The 20814-nt window shown below is 46.0% G+C and overlaps 2 protein-coding genes across 2 annotated transcripts; both read right to left on the reverse strand.

The window, feature by feature from the left end:
- Window positions 1-12561: 12561 nt before the first annotated feature.
- On the reverse strand, window positions 12562-14832 carry LOC123083177 (NAC domain-containing protein 66). Its single transcript, XM_044505287.1, has 3 exons — window positions 14582-14832; window positions 14146-14462; window positions 12562-13257 (listed from the first exon to the last, which is right to left on the reverse strand). Exons 1-3 carry the CDS (start codon window positions 14751-14753, stop codon window positions 12562-12564), a joined length of 1185 nt encoding a protein of 394 aa, XP_044361222.1. The 5' UTR covers window positions 14754-14832.
- A 2627-nt stretch (window positions 14833-17459) lies between these two features.
- On the reverse strand, window positions 17460-20416 carry LOC123083179 (NAC domain-containing protein 66). Its single transcript, XM_044505288.1, has 3 exons — window positions 19995-20416; window positions 19533-19864; window positions 17460-18276 (listed from the first exon to the last, which is right to left on the reverse strand). The coding sequence occupies exons 1-3, from the start codon at window positions 20164-20166 to the stop codon at window positions 17548-17550; spliced, it is 1233 nt and encodes a 410-aa protein (XP_044361223.1). The 5' UTR covers window positions 20167-20416; the 3' UTR covers window positions 17460-17547.
- Between the last annotated feature and the right edge of the window lie 398 nt (window positions 20417-20814).

The raw sequence follows: 20814 nt of genomic DNA on the forward strand, positions 1-20814 counted from the left end.
GAGTCTCGAAATGGTCGAGACATAAAGATTGATATATTGGACAACTATATTCGGACACCGGAAGTGTTCCGGGTGATTTCGGAGAAAACCGGAGTGCCGGAGGGTTACCGGAACCCCCCCCCCCCCGGGGGAGAGTTAATGGGCCACTTGGGCCTTAGTGGAAAGAGAGAGGGGTGGCCAGGGTGGGCCGCACGCCCCCTCTCCCTCTGGTCCGAATTGGACTAGGAGGGGGGGCGGCGCCCCCCTCTTTCCTTCCCCCTCTCTCCCCCTTCCTTCCCCCTCCTAGTAGGAGTAGGAAAGGGGGAGTCCTACTCCTACTAGGAGGAGGACTCCTCCTCCTTGGCGCGCCCACAAGGGCCGGCCGGCCTCCCCCCTTGCTCCTTTATATACGGGGGCAGGGGGCACCCCATAGACACACAAGTTGATCTACGGATTGTTCCTTAGCCGTGTGCGGTGCCCCCCTCCACCATATTCCACCTCGGTTATATCGTCGCGGAGTTTAGGCGAAGCCCTGCGCTGGTAGAACATCATCATCGTCACCACGCCGTCGTGCTGACGGAACTCATCCCCGATGCTTTGTTGGATTGGAGCCCGGGGAACGTCATCGAGCTGAACGTGTGCTGAACACGGAGGTGTCATACGTTCGGTGCTTGGATCGGTCGAATCGTGAAGACGTACGACTACATCAACCGCGTTGTCATAACGCTTCCGCTTACGGTCTACGAGGGTACGTGGACAACACTCTCCCCTCTCGTTGCTATGTCATCACCATGATCTTGCGTGTGCGTAGGAATTTTTTTTGAAATTACTACGTTCCCCAACAGTGGTATCAGAGCATAGGTTTTATGCGTTGATGTTATATGCACGAGTAGAACACAAGTTAGTTGTAGGCGATACAAGTCATACTGCTTGCCAGCATGTCATACTTTGGTTCAGCGGTATTGTTGGATGAAGCAGCCCGGACCGACATAGAGATTTGCAAGATACATACGGATCTGAATGTTGCAGACCCGTTGACTAAGCCTCTCTCACGAGCAAAACATGATCAGCACCAAGACTCCATGGGTGTTAGAATCATTACTATGTAATCTAGATTATTGACTCTAGTGCAAGTGGGAGACTGAAGGAAATATGCCCTAGAGGCAATAATAAAGTTATTATTTATTTCCTCATATCATGATAAATGTTTATTATTCATGCTAGAATTGTATTAACCGGAAACATGATACATGTGTGAATACATAGACAAACATAATGTCACTAGTATGCCTCTACTTGACTAGCTCATTGATCAAAGATGGTTATGTTTTCTAACCATAGACATGTGTTGTCATTTGATTAATGGGATCACATCATTAGGAGAATGATGTGATTGACTTGACCCATTCCGTTAGCTTAGCACTTGATCGTTTAGTATGTTGCTATTGCTTTCTTCATGACTTATACAAAGTTCCTACAACTATGAGATTGTGCAACTCCCATTTACTAGAGGAACACTTGGTGTGCTACCAAACGTCACAATGTAACTGGGTGATTATAAAGGTGCTCTACAGGTGTCTCCAAAGATACATGTCGAGTTGGCATAATTTGAGATTAGGTTTTGTCACTGCGATTGTCGGAGAGGTATCTCTGGGCCCTCTCGGTAATACTCGTCACTTAAGCCTTGCAAGCATTGTAACTAATGAGTTAGTTACGAAATGATGTATTACGGAACGAGTAAAGAGACTTGCCGGTAACGAGATTGAACTAGGTATTGGATACCGACGGTCGAATCTCGGGCAAGTAACATACCGATGACGAAGGGAACAACGTATGTTGTTATGCGGTTTGACCGATAAAGATCTTCGTAGAATATGCAGGAACCAATATGAACATCCAGGTTCCACTATTGGCTATTGACCGAGAATAGTTCTAGGTCATGTCTACATAGTTCTCGAACCCGTAGGGTCCGCAAGCTTAACGTTTCAATGACAGTTTTATTATGAGTTTATAAGTTTTGATGTACCGAAGTTTGTTCGGAGTCCCGAATGTGATCACGGACATGATGAGGAGTCTCGAAATGGTCGAGACATAAAGATTGATATATTGGACGACTATATTCGGACATCGGAAGTGTTTCAGGTGATTTTGGAGAAAACCGGAGTGCCGGAGGGTTACCAGAACCCCCCGGGAGAGTTAATGGGCCACTTGGGCCTTAGTGGAAAGAGAGAGGGGCGGCCAGGGTGGGCGCCCCCTCTCCCTCTGGTCCGAATTGTACTAGGGGGGGGCGGCACCCCCCTCTTTCCTTCCCCCTCTCTCCCCCTTCCTTCCCCCTCCTAGTAGGAGTAGGAAAGGGGGAGTCCTACTCCTACTAGGAGGAGGACTCCTCCTCCTTGGCGCGCCCACAAGGGCCGGCCGGCCTCCCCCCTTGCTCCTTTATATACGGGGGCAGGGGGCACCCCATAGACACATAAGTTGATCTACGGATTGTTCCTTAGCCGTGTGCGGTGCCCCTCTCCACCATATTCCACCTCGGTTATATCGTCGCGGAGTTTAGGCGAAGCCCTGCGCCGGTAGAACATCATCATCGTCACCACGCCGTCGTGCTGACGGAACTCATCCCCGACGCTTTGCTGGATTGGAGCCCGGGGAACGTCATCGAGCTGAACGTGTGCTGAACACGGAGGTGCCGTACGTTCGGTGCTTGGATCGGTCGAATCGTGAAGACGTACGACTACATCAACCGCGTTGTCATAACGCTTCCGCTTATGGTCTACGAGGGTACGTGGACAACACTCTCCCCTCTCGTTGCTATGTCATCACCATGATTTTGCGTGTGCGTAGGAATTTTTTTGAAATTACTACGTTCCCCAACATCTTTTTGCCCAGATCTCTGCCTTTGATCAAAGGATGGAGATGCTAGGCGACTCATCTTCAGGCGGGTTGCATTCATCCGCTAATGCAGTCTACAGAGGCCGTGGCCAGTCCCGTGGCAGATCTCGCGGGCGCGGAGGAAGAGGCCGTGGCCGTGGTGATCGTGGTGACCGTGGTGACCGATAGTCGTCTTCCTCCAATGGAGGCGGCGGATTCAGAGGCCTCCCTCGACAGCAACAATAACAGCAGGTTCACGAGCAACGGCATGACTATCCAGAGTGTCAGATATGCTACAGACACCATCCAGGAGGTGCACGAGTTTGCTGGTGGTGTTATGAAGAAAACGACCAAGAAGAAAAGGAGGCGCATGCAGTCTCCTATGGCGTGGACACCAACTGGTACGCCGACAGTGCAGCAACAAACCACATCACAGGTGAACTTGACAAGTTGACGATGCGGGAGAAGTGCAATGGAGGCGACCAAATTCGCACGACAAGCGGTTCTGGTATGGATATCACACACATTGGCAGTTCAATTGTTAAAAACCCCGTGAAAATTTTACACTTGACCAATGTCTTGCATGTTCCTCAAACCTCTAAAAATATTGTTTCCGTTCATTGATTCACTCTTGATAACAATGTTCTTATTGAATCCTATCCTTATTTTTTCTTGGTTAAGGACTTGAGAACAAGGAGAGTCATTCTTAGAGGACGGTGCATGGGAGGCCTCTACCCACTCAAATCATCATCATCATCATCTTCATGGTACAACAAACAAGCAAATATTGTCACCAAGCTATCTACATCAAGGCGGCATAGTCGTTTAGGTCATCCATCTTCAGTCATAGTTAGATATGTTCTTAGCAAAAATAAACTCTCTTATAAGCCTAGTGTTGAGTCAGTTTGTGATCCGTGTCAACAAGCAAAAAGTCATCAGTCACCTTACCCAATTTCTACTAGTGTGTCTGCTGCCCCTTTACAACTTATCTTTTCAGATGTATGGGGGCCAACTCCTACTTCAGTTGGTAGATTTTTCCTATTATGTAAGTTTTATTGATGACTATAGTAAATTTACTTGGATTTACCTATTGAAATTACGATCTGATGTATTCCAAGTTTTCCTCAATTTCCAAAATCTTGTTGAACGCAAACTGAACTCTAAAATCATTGATATGCAAAGTGACTGGGGTGGTGAGTATGAAAAACTAAATTCTTTCTTTCATAATCTTGGCATATCACACCATGTCTCTTGTCCTCATGCTCACCAACAAAATGGATCCACTGAAAGAAAGCACCGTCACATAGTTGATATGGGGCTTGCCTTGCTAGCAAATGCTTCACTAGTGCAGAACCGGCCTTTAGTGCCGGTTCGTGACGGCCTTTAGTGCCGGTTCGCCAACCGGCACTAAAGAGTGGGGACTAAATGCCCCCCCCCCTAGTACCGGTTCGTCACGAACTGGCGCTAAAGTGCAAACACGTGGCACGAGCTAGGCCCGGGTGCGCGTGGGGCTTTAGTACGGGTTGCTAACACCAACCGGTACTAAATTTTTTTCCCCCTTTAATTTTGTGTTTTCAGTTTAATTTAGTGATTGTTTTACATTATAATGAGTTGTTAAATCCATATCCATATTATACTTGATCATCTAATTAGGTGATCAAGTATAATATATATGGATATGGCATATATATACTCAAGCTAGCTAGCTAAAAATCATCATAGTCGTCATTATCACTATTTAATCATCATAGTCATTACCGCTATCTAATCACCACCAACACTAGCTTAAAGAAGAAACATTCACTTGTACCAGAAGAAAAAATATCATCGAGTTCAACATGATTGTCATGATATTATAAGCATTCATATATAACACCACAAAAGCAAATCACTCTTGGAGATTATAAGTTCAGAACAAAGAACACGGACATGAAAGGACAAGTACTAAGAGCATGAACTAGCTAAATCACTCCTGCTGCTCTCTCTCTCAGATAAAATAGCATAAAACATGTATAGCTCTCCCGATTCATCATACTGGAGCATGCAGATGAACCTGTCTCCTAATCGTGGGTTGCGCTTCTCATTGCTGCCCCCTAGTACTTCTCTGCGATCGTTAACAATTTTCCTCCAATCTTTCACTATTAAGCATTCATCGCTTCTAGAAATCCTGAATGCACTCATGTGCAATGCAGGCTATCTTGGCCGTAAGCTAACAATTGACATGCGACCTTTAGTCTCGATCCCCTGAGGCACAACTGTCATCGGGAGTCCCTGTTGAAGAACATCGTATAGTACTTAATTAATTAATATACTTAGCAATGAAAGTTTAGCAAAAAAATTATGTATGCAAAAGATGCACTGAGGACAAATAGTACAAATCTTACCATTATTCCTAAATAGATGTGACCGTAGTTCAATACGATCACTATTGGTCGCACGTTTTGAGTACTAACATTTCTAAGTCCAGGAAGAAAATTTGTCTTGACAGTATAAAGATCCTCAATCCATGAAACATAATGACTTATCTCCTCGCAGTTTAGTTCAGCTCCGGGACAGTAGTAGGTCCTGTCTACCAAGCGCCGGACATGTTTGCTTGAATGGAAATAAGCTGTCAATAGAAATTGGTTGTCAATTATTTTTGAATAAGCAATACCAAAGACAAAAATATAGTTGAGAAGAACTCACATAATGGTAGAACTAGAGGCGTCTGTACATCGACCCATATGTCTCTATTACCTTCAATATCATCTTCCGGACGAATATCAAAGGTGATAACCATATCAGGCTCAAATGCATAAGCCTTGCATAGCGCTTGCCAAGTTGTGCATTCAAAATAGGTGTACGTCTTTGCATTGTATACTTTGACGTTAAAAGTATAACCATGCTCAGTTTTCAGGTAAACTCTCTTTACCTCCATAGTTTCCATATCATTGAAGCCTATATCCAAGACAAAAATTCTTGTATGGCAGGGGATGCGCTAGTAGAATAGTGAAACTTAAAAATTATAAGTCAGGCAAATAAAGCATATATAAGTCATGCTTAATTACGAAAACAGACTTGTCGTTGTGACTTACTGTATCGAATTCGAAGGTCTCATCCAGCTTGATGCTGAATCGCCTATCATCAACAAGGAAATTTCTGTCGCACAGCCCGCACTGGTCTTCACAGTATTCGCACATAATGAAATTTTTTTCATCGTCAGACGACATTTCTTATATATGTTCATATAGGCGAAACATTAAACACTTACTAATTCAATTAATTCAACTAATTCAATTAAGAATTTACTAAAAATAAATTAGTTCTATTAATTCAACTAGTTCAAATAATCTCATATAGCTAAATTTTCTTGCTAAAAATAAACTAGTTCTATTAATTCAACTAGTACAAATAATTATTTACTAAAAATAAACTAGTTCTATTAATTCAACTAGTTCAAATAATCTCATATACCTAAATTTACTTACTAAAAATAAACTAGTTCTGTTAATTCAACTAGTTCAAATAATCTCATATACCTAAATTTTCTTACTAAAAATAAACTAGTTCTATTAATTCAACTAGTTCAACTAATCATTTACTAAAAATAAACTTATTATATTAATTCAACTAGTTCAAATAATCTCATATAGCTAAATTTTCTTACTAAAAAAACTAGTTCTAATTCATCTAACATTAACATTTTAACATTCTTATCTACGAAATTCATGTAACATTAATCTAAACAATAGAAAACAAATAAATAGAAAATAAGTAAAAAATATGTGTGTGTGTGTGTGTAGTACTGTGTGTGTACATGTGTGTGTAGTGTGTGTGTGTGTGTGTCGTATGTGTGTGTGTGGGTACGAGCGGGCCGGGGTGCGGCGGCGTATGGGCGGCGGCGTACGGTCGGCGGGTCGGGGTCGATCGAGACGGCGACGTAGTACGGGGCGGCGGCGCGAGACGGCGACGACGGGGACGGTGACGACGGGCGGCGGGGACGGCGACGACGGGCGGCGAGGACGGCGGGGGCGACGGCGCGGCGGCGGCGGCGCGATAGATGTCGCGTGAGAAGTGGAGAAGAAGTGATCGATGAAACTGAATTTTCGTAAGTGCCATATATATAGGAGGGGCCTTTAGTACCGGTTGGAGCCACCAACCGGTACTAAAGGCCAATTTTGGCCAGGCCAAGCGGCGGGAAACGAGGGCCTTTAGTACCGGTTGGTGGCTCCAACCGGTACTAAAGGACAACCATTAGTACCGGTTGGAGCCACCAACCAGTATTAAAGGCCGTGCGCTGCCACGCTGCGGTGCGCTATTTTTAGTCCCACCTCACCGAGCGAAGGGCAGCCGCACTGATTTATAAACCCAGGTGTGGCTGCCCTTTCGAACTCCTCTATATAGCAGGCTTCTGCGCCTAACTCCGACGCGCTGCCCTGTGAGCCTGCTGGTCCTTATGGGCCTGAATTTGCACACCCTAGGTCTGGCAGGCCCACCGGGCAGCCCCCAACAATTTTTTTTTAATTTTTTTTCTTTTCTGCATTATATATTTTCTTGTATTTATTTTTGAGTAATTTTTTTATATAGTTTTTTCTTTTCTGCTTTATTTGTTTTCTTCTATTTATTTCTGAGTAGTTTTTCTTGCTGTATTTAGTTTCTTTGTTAATATTTTTGCTTTATATAATTTTTTCTTTTCTGCATTATTTATTTTCTTGTATTTATTTTTGAGTAAAGTTTTTATATAGTTTTTTCTTTTCTACTTTATTTGTTTTCTTCTATTTATTTCTGAGTAGTTTTTTTTGCTGCATTTAGTTTCTTTGTGAATATTTTTACTTTATATAATTTTTTTCTTTTCTGCATTATTTGTTTTCTTGTATTTATTTTTGAGTAATTTTTTATATAGTTTTTTATTTTCTGCTTTATTTGTTTTTTTCTATTTATTTTTGAGTAATTTTTTTATATAGTTTTTTTTGCCGTGACGCTCTCTACTCTTTCGCACATGCTATGCGGGTGAAATGATGATACCTTCAACATTTTCAGAGTTTGTTTTGTAGTGATTTTCATTTTCACGGTCATTTAGCTCTGATCTAAACAAATCGGTGACTGAAAAACAGCAAATGATGTCAGAACATGTTGGAAGACCAAACGCTACTGAACACAGAAAAAATACATTGATCAGTACTGCCTTTCAGCCAGAACGCGCTACTGCTACAGAGAAGTACATAAAAAATACATTGATCATCCGAAACCGGCCCTGATACTTCGAAAGAGATTGTCCACAAGAAGTCCGGAGTTCTAATAAGTTATTAAAAAAAAGGCGCAATGCTCGTTAATTAGTTTCAAGCCTTTCGTAATAGGGTAGACTACACTGCACATAGCTCCGTGCAATCTATTCTATTCCGAAAGGCTTGAAGCTAAGCAACCTGCAGGTGAGCATTGGCCTCTCCTTCATTGTCTTTGCACTCACGGCTTATAAACCGCTCCTACTGCCTCTCTCCTAGCGAGGTGGGACTAAAAATCAGCTTAATAAGAAACTCTAGTACCGATTCATGCCATGAACCGGTACTAAAGGTGTTCGTGGGGCCCACAGCCTGACACAGCATCATTAGTACCGGTTTGTGGCATGAACCGGTACTAATTGTTGCCCACGAACCGGTACTAATGATGTCCGCCCGCCTGGCCGTTGGAACCGGCACTAATGGACACATTAGTGTCGGCTCAAATTCAAACCGACACTAATGTGCTTCACATTTGACCATTTTTCTACTAGTGCTTCCATGCCAATTAAATTTTGGGATGAAGCATTCTTAACTTCTACATATCTCATCAACTTGCTTCCAAGTAAAGTCATCAAATTTGAAACACCCATTACACGACTTCTTGGTGTCACACCCAACTATACATCTCTTCGTATTTTTGGTTGCACCTGTTGGCCCAATCTTACCCCCTACAACACACGCAAGCTCGCTTTTCGCTCAAAACGGTGTCTTTTTAGGCTATAGCCCCATGCATAAAGGGGTCAAGTGCCTTGATGTTCCTACTGGCCGGGTCTATGTATCCAGAGATGTTGTATTTGATGAGTCTGTGTTTCGCTTTGCATCCCTTGATCCTAATGCTGGTGCACTTCTCCACAAGGAAATTCTTCTTCTTCCTTCACATCTTCGGTCCTTTGATCATGGGGGCGACAACAATTGTACTAACCAATGTGATGATATTTCTGCTGGTACTGGTCTTTCTCTTATGCCTGTGCAGGTCCCTGGAGAAAATGGTGCTCAAAATGACCAAAATTTCGAAAATATGGCTGCTTTTGACCCTATATTGCATGTTGAGGAAGAAGACAAACCTGGCACAGATGACGAAGGAGATCCGGCGGCGCCTGCCACCCCTGCATGCGCACAGACCTCAGATCGCGCTCCTGATGGCTCCAGTCCTGGATCCAGGGAGGGCCACTCCCGTGCAGCCGCGTCAGCTTCAGGCGGGACCAATGGCGGGGCCAAATCCCCCTCGCACCACGCGCCAGCGTCAGGCGGGACCAGCGGCGGGACCAGATCCCTCTCGCACTACGCGCGCGTCCATTCACGGTCGGGTAGCGGATCCTCTGCGCCGGGTCGGACAGGCGACGCCCATGTGCCTGCGGGAGGGCAGCCACACCAGAAGGCACATGATACCCTGCGTGTATGACGACAAATCAGTCCACTGCATCAGCAGATTCTCCTGGATCCTCTGTGGCGAGTATACCAGCGGTGCAACCAGAGGTTTCTTCACGTGTTATGACCTGGCTACAGAAAGGTATACGAAATCCTAAAATTAGGAAAGATGGAACTATACCATATGGAATGTTGTGTATTTCAGGAGAACCAACATCGTTGAACAGTGCACTTGATGATCCTAAATGGAAGGAGGCAATGGATGAGGAGTATTCTGCACTCATGAGGAATAAAACTTGGCATCTTGTACCAAATTAGAGAGGTAAAAATATTATTGATTGCAAATGGGTGTATAGAATTAAGAAGAAAGCAGATGGCTCCATTGACAGATATAAGGCACGTCTAGTTGCAAAGGGCTTTAAGCAACGTTATGGCATTGACTATGAGGACACCTTTAGTCCCGTTGTGAAAGCTGCAACTATCAGACTTGTGCTAGCTATTGTTGTATCCAGAGGATGGAGTCTAAGGCAACTAGATGTACAGAATGCGTTCCTGCATGGTGTTCTGGAAGAGGGAGTGTTATGAGACAACCACCTAGGTATGAGAGTAAGAAATTGTCACAGTATGTCTGCAAGCTTGATAAAGCACTCTATGGTTCAAAGCAAGCACCCAGAGCATGGTATTCCAGATTGAGCTCACAGTTAAAATATCTTGGCTTTCTTGCCTCCAAGACTGACACATCCTTGTTTATTTATAACAAGGCAGGAGTAGTCATTTTTGTGCTTATATATGTTGACGATATCATAGTTGCAAGTTCTTCACAAAATGCTAATAATGCTCTTTTGCATGATTTGAGCTCAGAGTTTGCCTTAAAGGACCTAGGTGATTTGCATTTCTTCCTAGGTATTGAAGTCAAGAAAACTCAAGATGGCATTGTGTTAAATCGGGAAAATATATTCTTGAGCTTTTGTCTCGCATGGGGATGAAAAACTGTAAGCCAATGCCTACACCTTTATCCTCCTCAGAAAGTCTCTCAGCATATGAGGGTGAGCCACTTCAAGAGGAGGAGAGTACAAGGTATAGGAGTACTGTGGGAGCACTACAATATTTAACCCTCACACGTCCAGATAACTCATTTGCTGTCAACAAGGTTTGTCAATATCTTCATGCACCCACTTCTGCGCATTGGTCAACTGTAAGAGGATTGTGAGATATGTGAAACATACTATGGGAATAGGACTTCATTTCAAACGGTCTAATTCCTCTCTTGTGAGTGCATTCTATGATGCTGACTGGGCAGGATGTAGTGATGACAGAAGATCAACTGGAGGTTTTGCAGTGTTCTTTGGATCCAATCTTATCTCCTGGAGTGCTAGAAAGCAAGCTACTGTATCACAGTCAAGTACAGAAGCTGAATATAAATCTTTGGCTAATGCAACTGCTGAAATCATTTGGGTTGAATCACTTCTTGAGGAATTGGGGATCAAGAAGAATCGTATCTCATGTTTATGGTGTGATAATTTGGGAGCAACATATCTGTGTGCAAATCCAGTGTTCCATGCCAGGACAAAGCACATAGAAATTGATTTTCACTTTGTGCGAGAAAGGATTGCAGCAAAGAAACTTGAAATTCGATTTATTCCTTCTAAGGATCAAGTGGCCGACGGTATTACAAAAGCACTACCAGCAAGACCATTTGAAGAATTCAAGAGTAATCTTAACTTAGGTTGGTTGAGATTAAGGAAGGGTGTTAGAATATAGATGTTGTAATCTCAATCTCCTTCCTTCTCTTGTATTCTACTCAAACTCCTCTTGTATAACCTTGTACGTCAAGGCAAGGGCTGCGGCCAGGTATCAATATAAACACCACGCGGCTCCCTCGATGGAGTAGGAACGCTTGATATCTTTCACTTTAAACTATCAAGTCTAGTTTAATTAGATCGTGTGACGGAGTTATGACAAAGTTTTGGCATCATGCATATGCACACGATACATGGACCGGCCGGACCGGGCGTGTCCTACAGGGCATCATCATGCATGCGCTAATGACCTAAGGGCATATCCAACGACCAACGTGGTGCCTCAAAACGCCCGTAAATTTCCGCCCAAGCAGTCCGGGCACTTTTCGTTATACCACGGGTTACCTCAAACACCTGCTGACCAATCTGCTTGCCTGAATTTCACTAAACCGGAAGAAAACTTGGGAGAGCTTTGCGGGAGTCCAGACACCATGCGAGGCTCCATTCGCTCATTGTCAGTTGGATCACATGTCCTCACAACCCCTGTGTTTTGTCCTCTTGGTCTATATGGCACATCCTTGTTGTCCTAATTTGATGCACATGATTGGATGACCGGCTCCCGTATCTATGTTCACGGACACGTCCGAACACGTTCACGGACAGATAATGATTCCAATTTTAAGAGACGTTGGTTGGAGATGCCCAAACTCATGCATGGCAAAGCCACGCGCACAAATAAAAAGCCGAGGCCAAGGATTCTCCCTCCACTGTGATCCCCTGGCCTGCAGCAGCTTTGCTGTGTGATCTCCTCCAAGAGGTCGGCTCCCTAATCATCACGTCGGCCAGCACCCGGCCACTGTGCACGTAACTGCTCCCGCATGCACCGTCGGCCGCCACTACGTTGCCGTCGGGGATCGGGCGTCTAATGATGTTTATTAGCAGCACCTAACACCCCACCACACTCGTATAAGGACAGAAGAATAGTACGTACTAGGAATTCTAGGTAGCAGCAGCTAGTGGGTGAATGATTGAGCTATGCTTGAGCTGAGTAGATAATGAGAGACTTCTTCAGCACTGGCACAGATCAAATATGCACTTTTTTTTTCTTTAATAAAATCTTTTTTTCTGTAATGACACCTTCTTTTTTTGCAGGCACTGTATGACACCTTTTGTTTAGACGTATTGACTCTATGCATCTTGCTATGTACTCCCTCCATTTCATAATTCTCGTTGTGGTTTTAGTTCAGGAGTACTAGAATCTGCGCATTCAATCGGTGCGATTGTATTAGCTTGATATATGAAAATTTCCTTATAAACAAAAAAGGCAAGTTTGGGCTAGGACGGTGTCAGCATCCGACAGCATTAAACCAGGTCATCGTCAAGTCTGCGTGTAGCGATGACACCGGCCGCGCCAGGCTCCACAAGTCACCATCGCCGGCCCCGGTGAAGGAGGGGGGGTGTAGCGTGCCACCGCCGGAGTAGGAGGTGGCGCCACCGAGCTTGTGTGCTATGTAGGACATGCCGTTCGTCGTCTCGGCCAGCGCAGGGTTAGAGAGGCCGTTGAGCTCGTACGCCGCCAGCCGGTCAAGAGCGTCCCAGTCGCGGTCGTACTCGTTCGGCGGCGGCAGGAGCCCGCCGGGGACGACGTGCTCGAGCGGCGGGAGCTTCATTAACTTGTCGTACAGGGTGCCGGTGCCGTTGTTGCACGCGCTGTTGATCAGGTGGTCCAGCGCTGACGATGATGGGTTGGTGGGCTTGGTCTCCTGCTTGCAGGATGTCGTGGATGAGCGGCCCATGTAGCCGAGGATGTGGTCGAGCGCGTCGTCGCTCTGCGGCAGGTGCTGCTGCTGGTGCATGTGCGCCTTGGCCTTGTCGCTGGCGGCGGTCACCGCTGACGAGCAGTTGCTCTGGCTGTACTCCATGGCACCGGCGCCGCCGCCGTTCTGGTGCTGCACGACGATGTTCTTCTTCCTGAACACCCGACAGATGACCCACCCGTCCTCCTGTGCCGACGGCGACTGGTCTCCGGCCACGCCGCGAACCTGCGCATGCGTACCATACGGAGATGACACCGTCAATTCGTTTACAATTAGATCGATCGGTCGCTACAAAGAGCGAAAGTCAATCGACTAGGCAAGTGTGCCGCGACGTGCTTAATTACATGCGCTTACTTTTATCGTAATTAGAGTAGGCTAATTATGCACGGTGTTGAATTATCTCTGGAAGAAGGTACCCCTACTACCGAAGCCAGCTCAAAAGGTTTGTCGATGGATCTCAAATACATCCATGCATGCATGTACGCCCTTTATAAATAAAAACATGCATGCATGCACGTAGGGTTTGACCATAGAAAAGGCTCGGTAATGGAGGTTTGTTGGCAGTTTGTCATGTGCCGGTGTCTCCACGAGCAAAGGTCCAATATTCCACAAGTAGCAGAGTAGCAGACAGTATGCGATACTCCCAAAATATAATCGCAGTTGACTTTGCACGATCTTTGATTGTGTTCTTATTTTTTAAAATTTCATGATTTAAAAGGAAGACTAAATGGGAGTTAACTCTATAGTAGCTTTTTATAACTTCTCGCTGAGCCTACTATACCCAGTACCCACTACTTCGATCCACCCTTTCCGTGACGCCGACCCATCGAAAGGAAATCACAGCTCCCACTCGCAAATTAACCCATTACATCATGTCATGTGTGTTCCCATTCCCAACCACCACCCGGACATAATCTTCACTAGACTTTGTCGTCTACAGTCGCGTATGTGCCACGTGTAAATACACAGAAAGTATGTGTGTACAGTACGTACATTAATCGCACACATGCACCACTGGCGAGCTATCTTCATCCCTGTCGGGCGGCCGCCGTGAATGCAATTGCGACGTACTCTAAAGTATTGTACAGTCTGGAGTTGTAGTATAGCACGTACCGGGAATGAGTTACTGGAGTTGTAGGTGGCGTCGCCGGCCGTGGGGTTGACAGGGACGGCGTCGTCGAGGCGGTACTCGTGCATGATCCAGTCAGACTTGTGGCCACGCGGGGCACGACCCTTGTAGAAGACGAGCGTCTTGCGCATGCCAATGCGGCCGGAGCCGGCCGCGGAGTAGATGGCCTTGTCCCGGCCGGTGGCCTTCCAGAACCCGGCGGCGGTGGCGCGGTTGGTGCGCGTCCCCGTGGGGTACTTCTTGTCCTTGTGGCTGAACAGGTACCAGTCGTTCTGCGGGCCCGTTCCGATCCGGCAGCGCTCTGCATGCGGTTTTCCATGGCAAATTAGTTCTCCATCCATACAGGAGTAGTACCAACATGCAAGCTGGCATTGTGCAACGGGAGTGTAGACGATGAACGAAGGAAACTCATGCACTGACCTTGGATATCCCATGGCTCGAGCTTGTTGAGATCGATGTCGGGGATGACGTCGAGGTCGATGCGCTGCGAGGCCACCTTCTTGGCGAGGTAGTAGGTGAGCAGCTCCTCCTCCGTGGGGTGGAATCGGAACCCCGGCGGCACCACCGACTGCCCGTTCACTGAGATGCACATGGTTGATGGGTGAGTCTCTGCCTAGCTATAGCCTACAACTAGCAACAATCTAGGTGATGGTGTCGAGTCGAGGGGAATGAAGTTGTTGCCGGTGATGGGGTGCAAGGAAACAATGGCAACGGACGGGGGATGGTTATATATAGCTACTGCCAAGCTAGCTAGCATTGTAATGGGATTAGTTACGTTGGTTCGAGAGAAGTGCCACCAACCTTGAGAGGGAAACGCCAAGGCCCCCGCCGGCATGGAGAGAGAGAGAGAGAAAGAGAGAGAGAGAGGGGAGGGGGGAGAGAGAGGAGGAGGGGGAGGAAGAGAGGTCCGAGAAAGGACACGCGACCTTAAAAATCTCCACGAAAACCACACCCCAAACCGAACTGATTCCCTTTGCGTCGCCGCTCTCCCGGCCGGGTAAAATCATCAGGCACCACAGCATGGCCAGCATAATTAACCACCACGGCAACAGAACAGCACCAACAGCGCACCTTCGATCAGCAACAGGAACGGTCGATCAATATGTGTGTGCCAGCCGTCTCTCTCTTTCCGTTCATGTTCACGGTTGACGTTGTCATAAATTATAAGAGGAAATTAAGCAGCAGAAAGTAAAAGATGTGCGTGCACCAGCCGTTTCTCTCTTTTCTTTCATGCTCATGCGTGATGTTGTGATAAATTAAGAGGAAATTAAGCCTCGCAAGGTACTACTACTAGATCGTGAACTTTGCCATCCGACGATCCATCGAGGTTAGCAATTGGAGGGAAGAAAGCCCAGCGCAATTAGTGGAACAGCTTTCTTGACTTCTCTGGTAAACCGATAAAGAAACGTGTGCATATGCATGGATATTGATTCTGCAGCTCGGTTGTAGGGTTCGGCCCTGCTGTGCATATCGGTCTCCTGCTTTTCCCCCTACAGGAGCTAAAAGCCAGGATGGAGACCAGAAACTGATAGAAATAATTGCCTTTGAAAATTATGGATAGCATAAGTCGACACAGGAGAACAATGGATGTTGACTTTGATATTTCAAGATATACTACAACTGTGCTAGTAGTACCTACTTCACTGACCAAAGTAAATTCAGAAAAATGTAAAAAAAAACAAAAAAGTCTGAAATTTTTTGTAGATGTTTGTGTTAGTGTCGCAAGCATGATATAGACAAAATTTCATGCGAAACGGAGCAGCAGTGTTTCGTCAGTGAGAAAACCAAAATTGGGGTGACATTTGTTTTTTTTTTGCACAGGCCAAAATGCTTGACATTTTTGTCTCAAAATTTCTAGGTAGCATTTGGATGTGACTAAGATCGCATAAAAAAATCTTGATTTTTTTTACATTTAAAAATTATTTTTGGGAGCTAAATTTCCGGTTTTGTACCATATATATATTCCACTTGGAACCACATTTGAGCAATTGATGAGGTGTCCCTAACAAAATTGCTAGCACACCTCGCAAAAAGAAATTGCTTTTTTTAGGGTATCAAAAAGAAATTGCTAGTACAACTTGTCCAGGACACGACGCTCTGAACAGATGTGCAGGTGGAGGACATATAGTACTCCTATGCTTTTATATTCCTGAGCCTTCCATATCACGTGTTCCAAATAGCTAGGCTAGCTGCGCGCGCAGTGATTAACCGTTGCACATACACACGGCATGCACATACGCATGCACTGATGGGCGCACCTAACAGTGTAGCATGCACGGCACTGCAAGCTCCACTCGTTTCCGACTTCCTCCCACCCGTACGTCCACGTATGCACTGATGGGCGCACGTTGTTTTCGCGGCCGCATAGCCCCCAGGGATAAGCCGTCAAGGCCGAACTATATTGTTTATCTTTAGTGACAATAACACATTACAAGCCTTTCTGGTCTTTCTGCCACTCAGATAGATTACTTGAAAGGTTAAACCCAACCAACATACAAAAATATATCTTAGAGATCAATCATACAAATGTGGCTAGTGCAAGACTAATAGATCAGAGAGCATGTACATATACAAATCATGCAACGAAGAACCAAACCAAACTAATAAATAATCTATATATATTCTGGTCTTAAAGTGATAATTCATTACACTGAAAATTACATCTGATTGATCACAGTCATGTTAGACAGCTCATGAGATATTTGTATCGAAGAACGGGGGAGAGATGCCACAATGTTATTGCTTTTGACCCATAGTCCAAGGCTCGCTACCCGCACATGGTCATCGGTGCAGCAAAGTTCATGAGGCAGCGGTGCGAAAGTTCCGGCATATTCATGGTTTGGTTGGAGAGTGGGGTATATAAAGGGGTCAGGACGAAGAGGCACTAGGGGGAGGTGTCCTCCAATCGTGGATGTTTGTGTAGTCTTTGGATATATAGGGCCTCCATCATCTTAGGTTAATTATCTACTTCTACTTCTCTGTATCACATGTAATATTGTCTTTGGATAGGACCTCCTCTATCTTAGGTTATTTATCAGTAAATTACGAAAATCCACCACAATTGGGTCGAAGTTATCAATGCTTCAGGAAAAAAAACCCACCAGAAAACATGCATTTTGGTGGGTGTTCGATGACTTCTGCACTATTGTGGTGGTTTTTTGCAATTTACTCGTTATTTATGTACTTTTACTTTTTTTGTATGACACCTTTTGTTTAGACGTATTTACTCTACGCATCTTGGTATGTATTCCCTCCATTTCATAATTTTTGTTGTGATTTTAGTTCAGAAGTACTAGAATCTGCACATTCAATTGGTGCGATTGTATTAGCTTGATATATGAAAATTTCCTTATAAACAAAAAAGGCAATTTTGGGCTAGGACAGTGTCAGCATCCGACAGCCTTAAACCAGGTCATCGTCAAGTCTGCGTGTAGCGATGACACTGGCCGCGCCAGGCTCCACAGGTCGCCGTCGCCGGCCACGGTGACGGAGGGAGTGTGTAGCGTGCCACCGGCGGAGTAGGATGTGACGCCACCGAGCTCGTCGGCGATGTAGGACATGTCTGTCGTTGTCTCGGCCAACGCGGGGTTAGAGAGGCCGTTGAGCTCGTAGGCGGCGAGCCGGTCAAGAGCGTCCCAGTCGCGGCCGTACTCGTTCGGCGGCGGCAGGAGCCCGCCGGGGACGACGTGCTCGAGCGGCGGGAGCTTCATGAACTTGTCGTACAGGGTGCTGGTGCCGTTGCGGCACGCGCTGTTGATCAGGTGGTCCAGCGCTGACGATGACGGGTTGGGGGGCTTGGTCTCCTGCCTGCACGATGCCGTGGATGAGCGGCCCATGTAGTTGAGGATGTGGTCAAGCGCGTCGTCGCTGTGCGGCAGGTGCTGCTGCATCTGCGCCTTGGCGTTGGCGCTGGCGGGGGTCACGGTCGACGAGCAGTTGCTCTGGCTATGCTTCATGGCACCGGCGCCGACCAGCTTGTTGGACGCTGCGCCACGACCGCCGCCGCTCTGGCCAGCTTGGTGTTGCACGACGATGTTCTTCTTCTTGAACACCCTACAGATGACCCACCCATCCTCCTGTGTCGACGATGACTGGCCCCCGGCCATGTCGTGAACCTGCGCATATCAAGCTTGATTACATGGAAGTGAATCCTCTAACATTAAGGAGGGAAGTCACCTAAGCTACAGTGCAATCTTGTGCGAAACAAAGAAGGAAAGTCAGGGACATTGTAGCAAATATTGTATTTAGCTGCTGTAATAGGTTATGTGTGTGGTTACTGTTCATGTAAATAAATTTAAAATTAATTTTAGTGCATCATACTTTTGTTTGTATGTAATTTTTATAAATGTATACAATAGATTTGTAATTTGCAAATTAAATCAAGCCATTTTAGCCTTAATCATATGGATGCGAAGGAGGAAAGTTAGGAAATTGTAGCTTAGGTGACTTCTCTTCTTCATGTTAGAGGATCCACTTCCTAATTAAATGCGGTTATTTTTTACAATTTTGTGAAGTCTGGTTATGTCTCAGTCGGTACTATATTCGTTTGATCTTACGTGAAGATCCGTGCAAAATTTTCTTTTTAGCTTTTTCCTTTTTCTTTTCATATACTATGTCATTTGACTAAGACTTAGTTAAATCTTAATCGACTGTGACCCAGCCACACACTATTTTTATTGTAATTAGAGTAGCTAAGCTAATTATGCATGGTGTTGAATTTGCGATGGAAGGTACTCCTACTACCGAAGCCAGCTCAAAAGGCTCAAAAGGTCTTTGTCGATGGATCTCAAATATATCCATGCATGCAGTCATCATAGAAAAGGCTCGCTCGGTAATGGAGGTTTGTTGGCAGTTTGTCATATGCCGGTGTCTCCGCGTGCAAATGTCCACTATTCGACCAGTAGCAGACATATATGATCGTAGCCGATTGTGTTCTTATTTTATAAAATAATGATTTAAAAGGAACACTAAATCGGACTTATAGCTTTATAATTTTTCATAACTTCTGGTCGAGCTGCCACCGCTATTTAAATTTTAATTTAACAAATATCGATTATGTCTGGTCGCAAGTATGTGCGTACAGTACGTACATTGACCGCACACATGCACCACTCGCGAGCTATTTCCATCCCTGTCGGCCACCGTGCATGCATTCGCAACATACTACTTCCTCCGTTCCTAAATGTAAGTCTTTGGAGAGAATTTATTATGGACTACATACGGAGCAAAATGAATGAATCTACACTCTAAAATGCATCTATATACATTCGTGTGTGGTTTATAGTGAAATCTCTACAAAGACTTATATTTAAGAACGGAGGGAGTACAGTAGAATAGTGTGAACTGGAAGTAGGTGGTACAATAGACGTACCGGGGATGAGATGCCGGAGTAGTAGGAACTTGCGTCGCCGGCAGCAAAGACGGGGTTGGTCGGAGGGGCGACGGCGTCGTCAAGGCGGTACTCATGCATGATCCAGTCCGACTTGTGGCCGTGTGGGGCACGGCCCTTGTAGTACACGAGCGTCTTGCGCATGCCGATGCGTCCGGAGCCGGCGGCGGAGTAGATGGCCTTGTCCCGGCCGGTGGCCTTCCAGAACCCGGCGGTGGTGGCGCGGTTGGTGCGCGTCCCCGTGGGGTACTTCTTGTCCTTGTGGCTGAACAGGTACCAGTCGTTCTGCGGGCCAGTTCCGATCCGGCAGCGCTCTGCATGCGTTTTTCCATGGCAGATTAGTTTACCATCCTTGAGTACTGAGCGCTACTCCGATCACATGCGTGCATTGTGCACTACTACTAGTCTATTTCTCGCAAGGGAAAAGGGAAGGAACTCACAAACCTTGGATGTCCCATGGCTCGAGCTTGTTGAGGTCGACGTCGGGGATGACGTCGAGGTCGATGCGCTGCGAGGCCACCTTCTTGGCGAGGTAGTAGGTGAGCAGCTCCTCCTCCGTGGGGTGGAACCGGAACCCCGGCGGCACCACCGACTGCCCGTTCACGGAGATGCTCATGGTCGATGGGTGAATCTCACACACACACACACACACACACACACACACACACACACACACACACACACACACACACACACAGCGATCACAGTAGGATAGATAAAGAAGACACTACTGTAGTTGGAGTGAAATGCTCCACCTCGCTATAGCCTACAACTAGCAAGTAGCAACAATTGATGAAACGATCTAGGGGAGGGAGCAGGAGGGGAATGAATATGTTGCCGGTGATGCGGTGCAAGGAAACAATGGCAACGGACGGGAGGTGGTTATATATAGCAGCTGCCAAGCTAGCTAGCCTTGTAGTGGGATTAGTTACGTTCGTTCTCGAGAGGAGAAGTGCCACCAACCTATAAGAGAGAGAGAGAGAGAGAGAGAGAGGGGGGGGGGGGGGGGGGAAGGAAAGGACACGTGACCTTAAAAATCTCCACGAAAACCATGCCCCAAACCGATCTGCGTCACCGTCACCGCCATCGCCGGGTAAATCATGAGGCACCACAGCATGGCCAGCATAACAACCACGGCAACAGAACAGCACCAATATGTTTGTGCCAGCCGTTTCGCTCTTTTCGTTCATGTTCACGGTTGACGCTGTCCTAAATTATAAGAGGAAATTAAGCAGCAGAAAGTAGAAGATGTGTGCGTGCCCGC

The sequence above is a fragment of the Triticum aestivum genome, chromosome 4A (assembly GCF_018294505.1).
Source record: "Triticum aestivum cultivar Chinese Spring chromosome 4A, IWGSC CS RefSeq v2.1, whole genome shotgun sequence".
NCBI lineage: Eukaryota > Viridiplantae > Streptophyta > Magnoliopsida > Poales > Poaceae > Triticum > Triticum aestivum.

What these genes read in the sequence shown, in the direction of transcription:
- LOC123083177 (XM_044505287.1), bottom strand. Translation starts at nt 14,753, where the DNA reads ATGTGCATCTCAGTGAACGGGCAGTCGGTGGTGCCGCCGGGGTTCCGA. An exon ending in CGAGCCATGGGATATCCAAG is followed by an intron (nt 14,463 to 14,581) that starts GTCAGTGCATGA and finishes AACCGCATGCAG; the next exon opens with AGCGCTGCCGGATCGGAACG. An exon ending in ACTCCAGTAACTCATTCCCG is followed by an intron (nt 13,258 to 14,145) that starts GTACGTGCTATA and finishes ACGCATGCGCAG; the next exon opens with GTTCGCGGCGTGGCCGGAGA.
- LOC123083179 (XM_044505288.1), bottom strand. Translation starts at nt 20,166, where the DNA reads ATGAGCATCTCCGTGAACGGGCAGTCGGTGGTGCCGCCGGGGTTCCGG. An exon ending in CGAGCCATGGGACATCCAAG is followed by an intron (nt 19,865 to 19,994) that starts GTTTGTGAGTTC and finishes AAACGCATGCAG; the next exon opens with AGCGCTGCCGGATCGGAACT. An exon ending in ACTCCGGCATCTCATCCCCG is followed by an intron (nt 18,277 to 19,532) that starts GTACGTCTATTG and finishes TGATATGCGCAG; the next exon opens with GTTCACGACATGGCCGGGGG.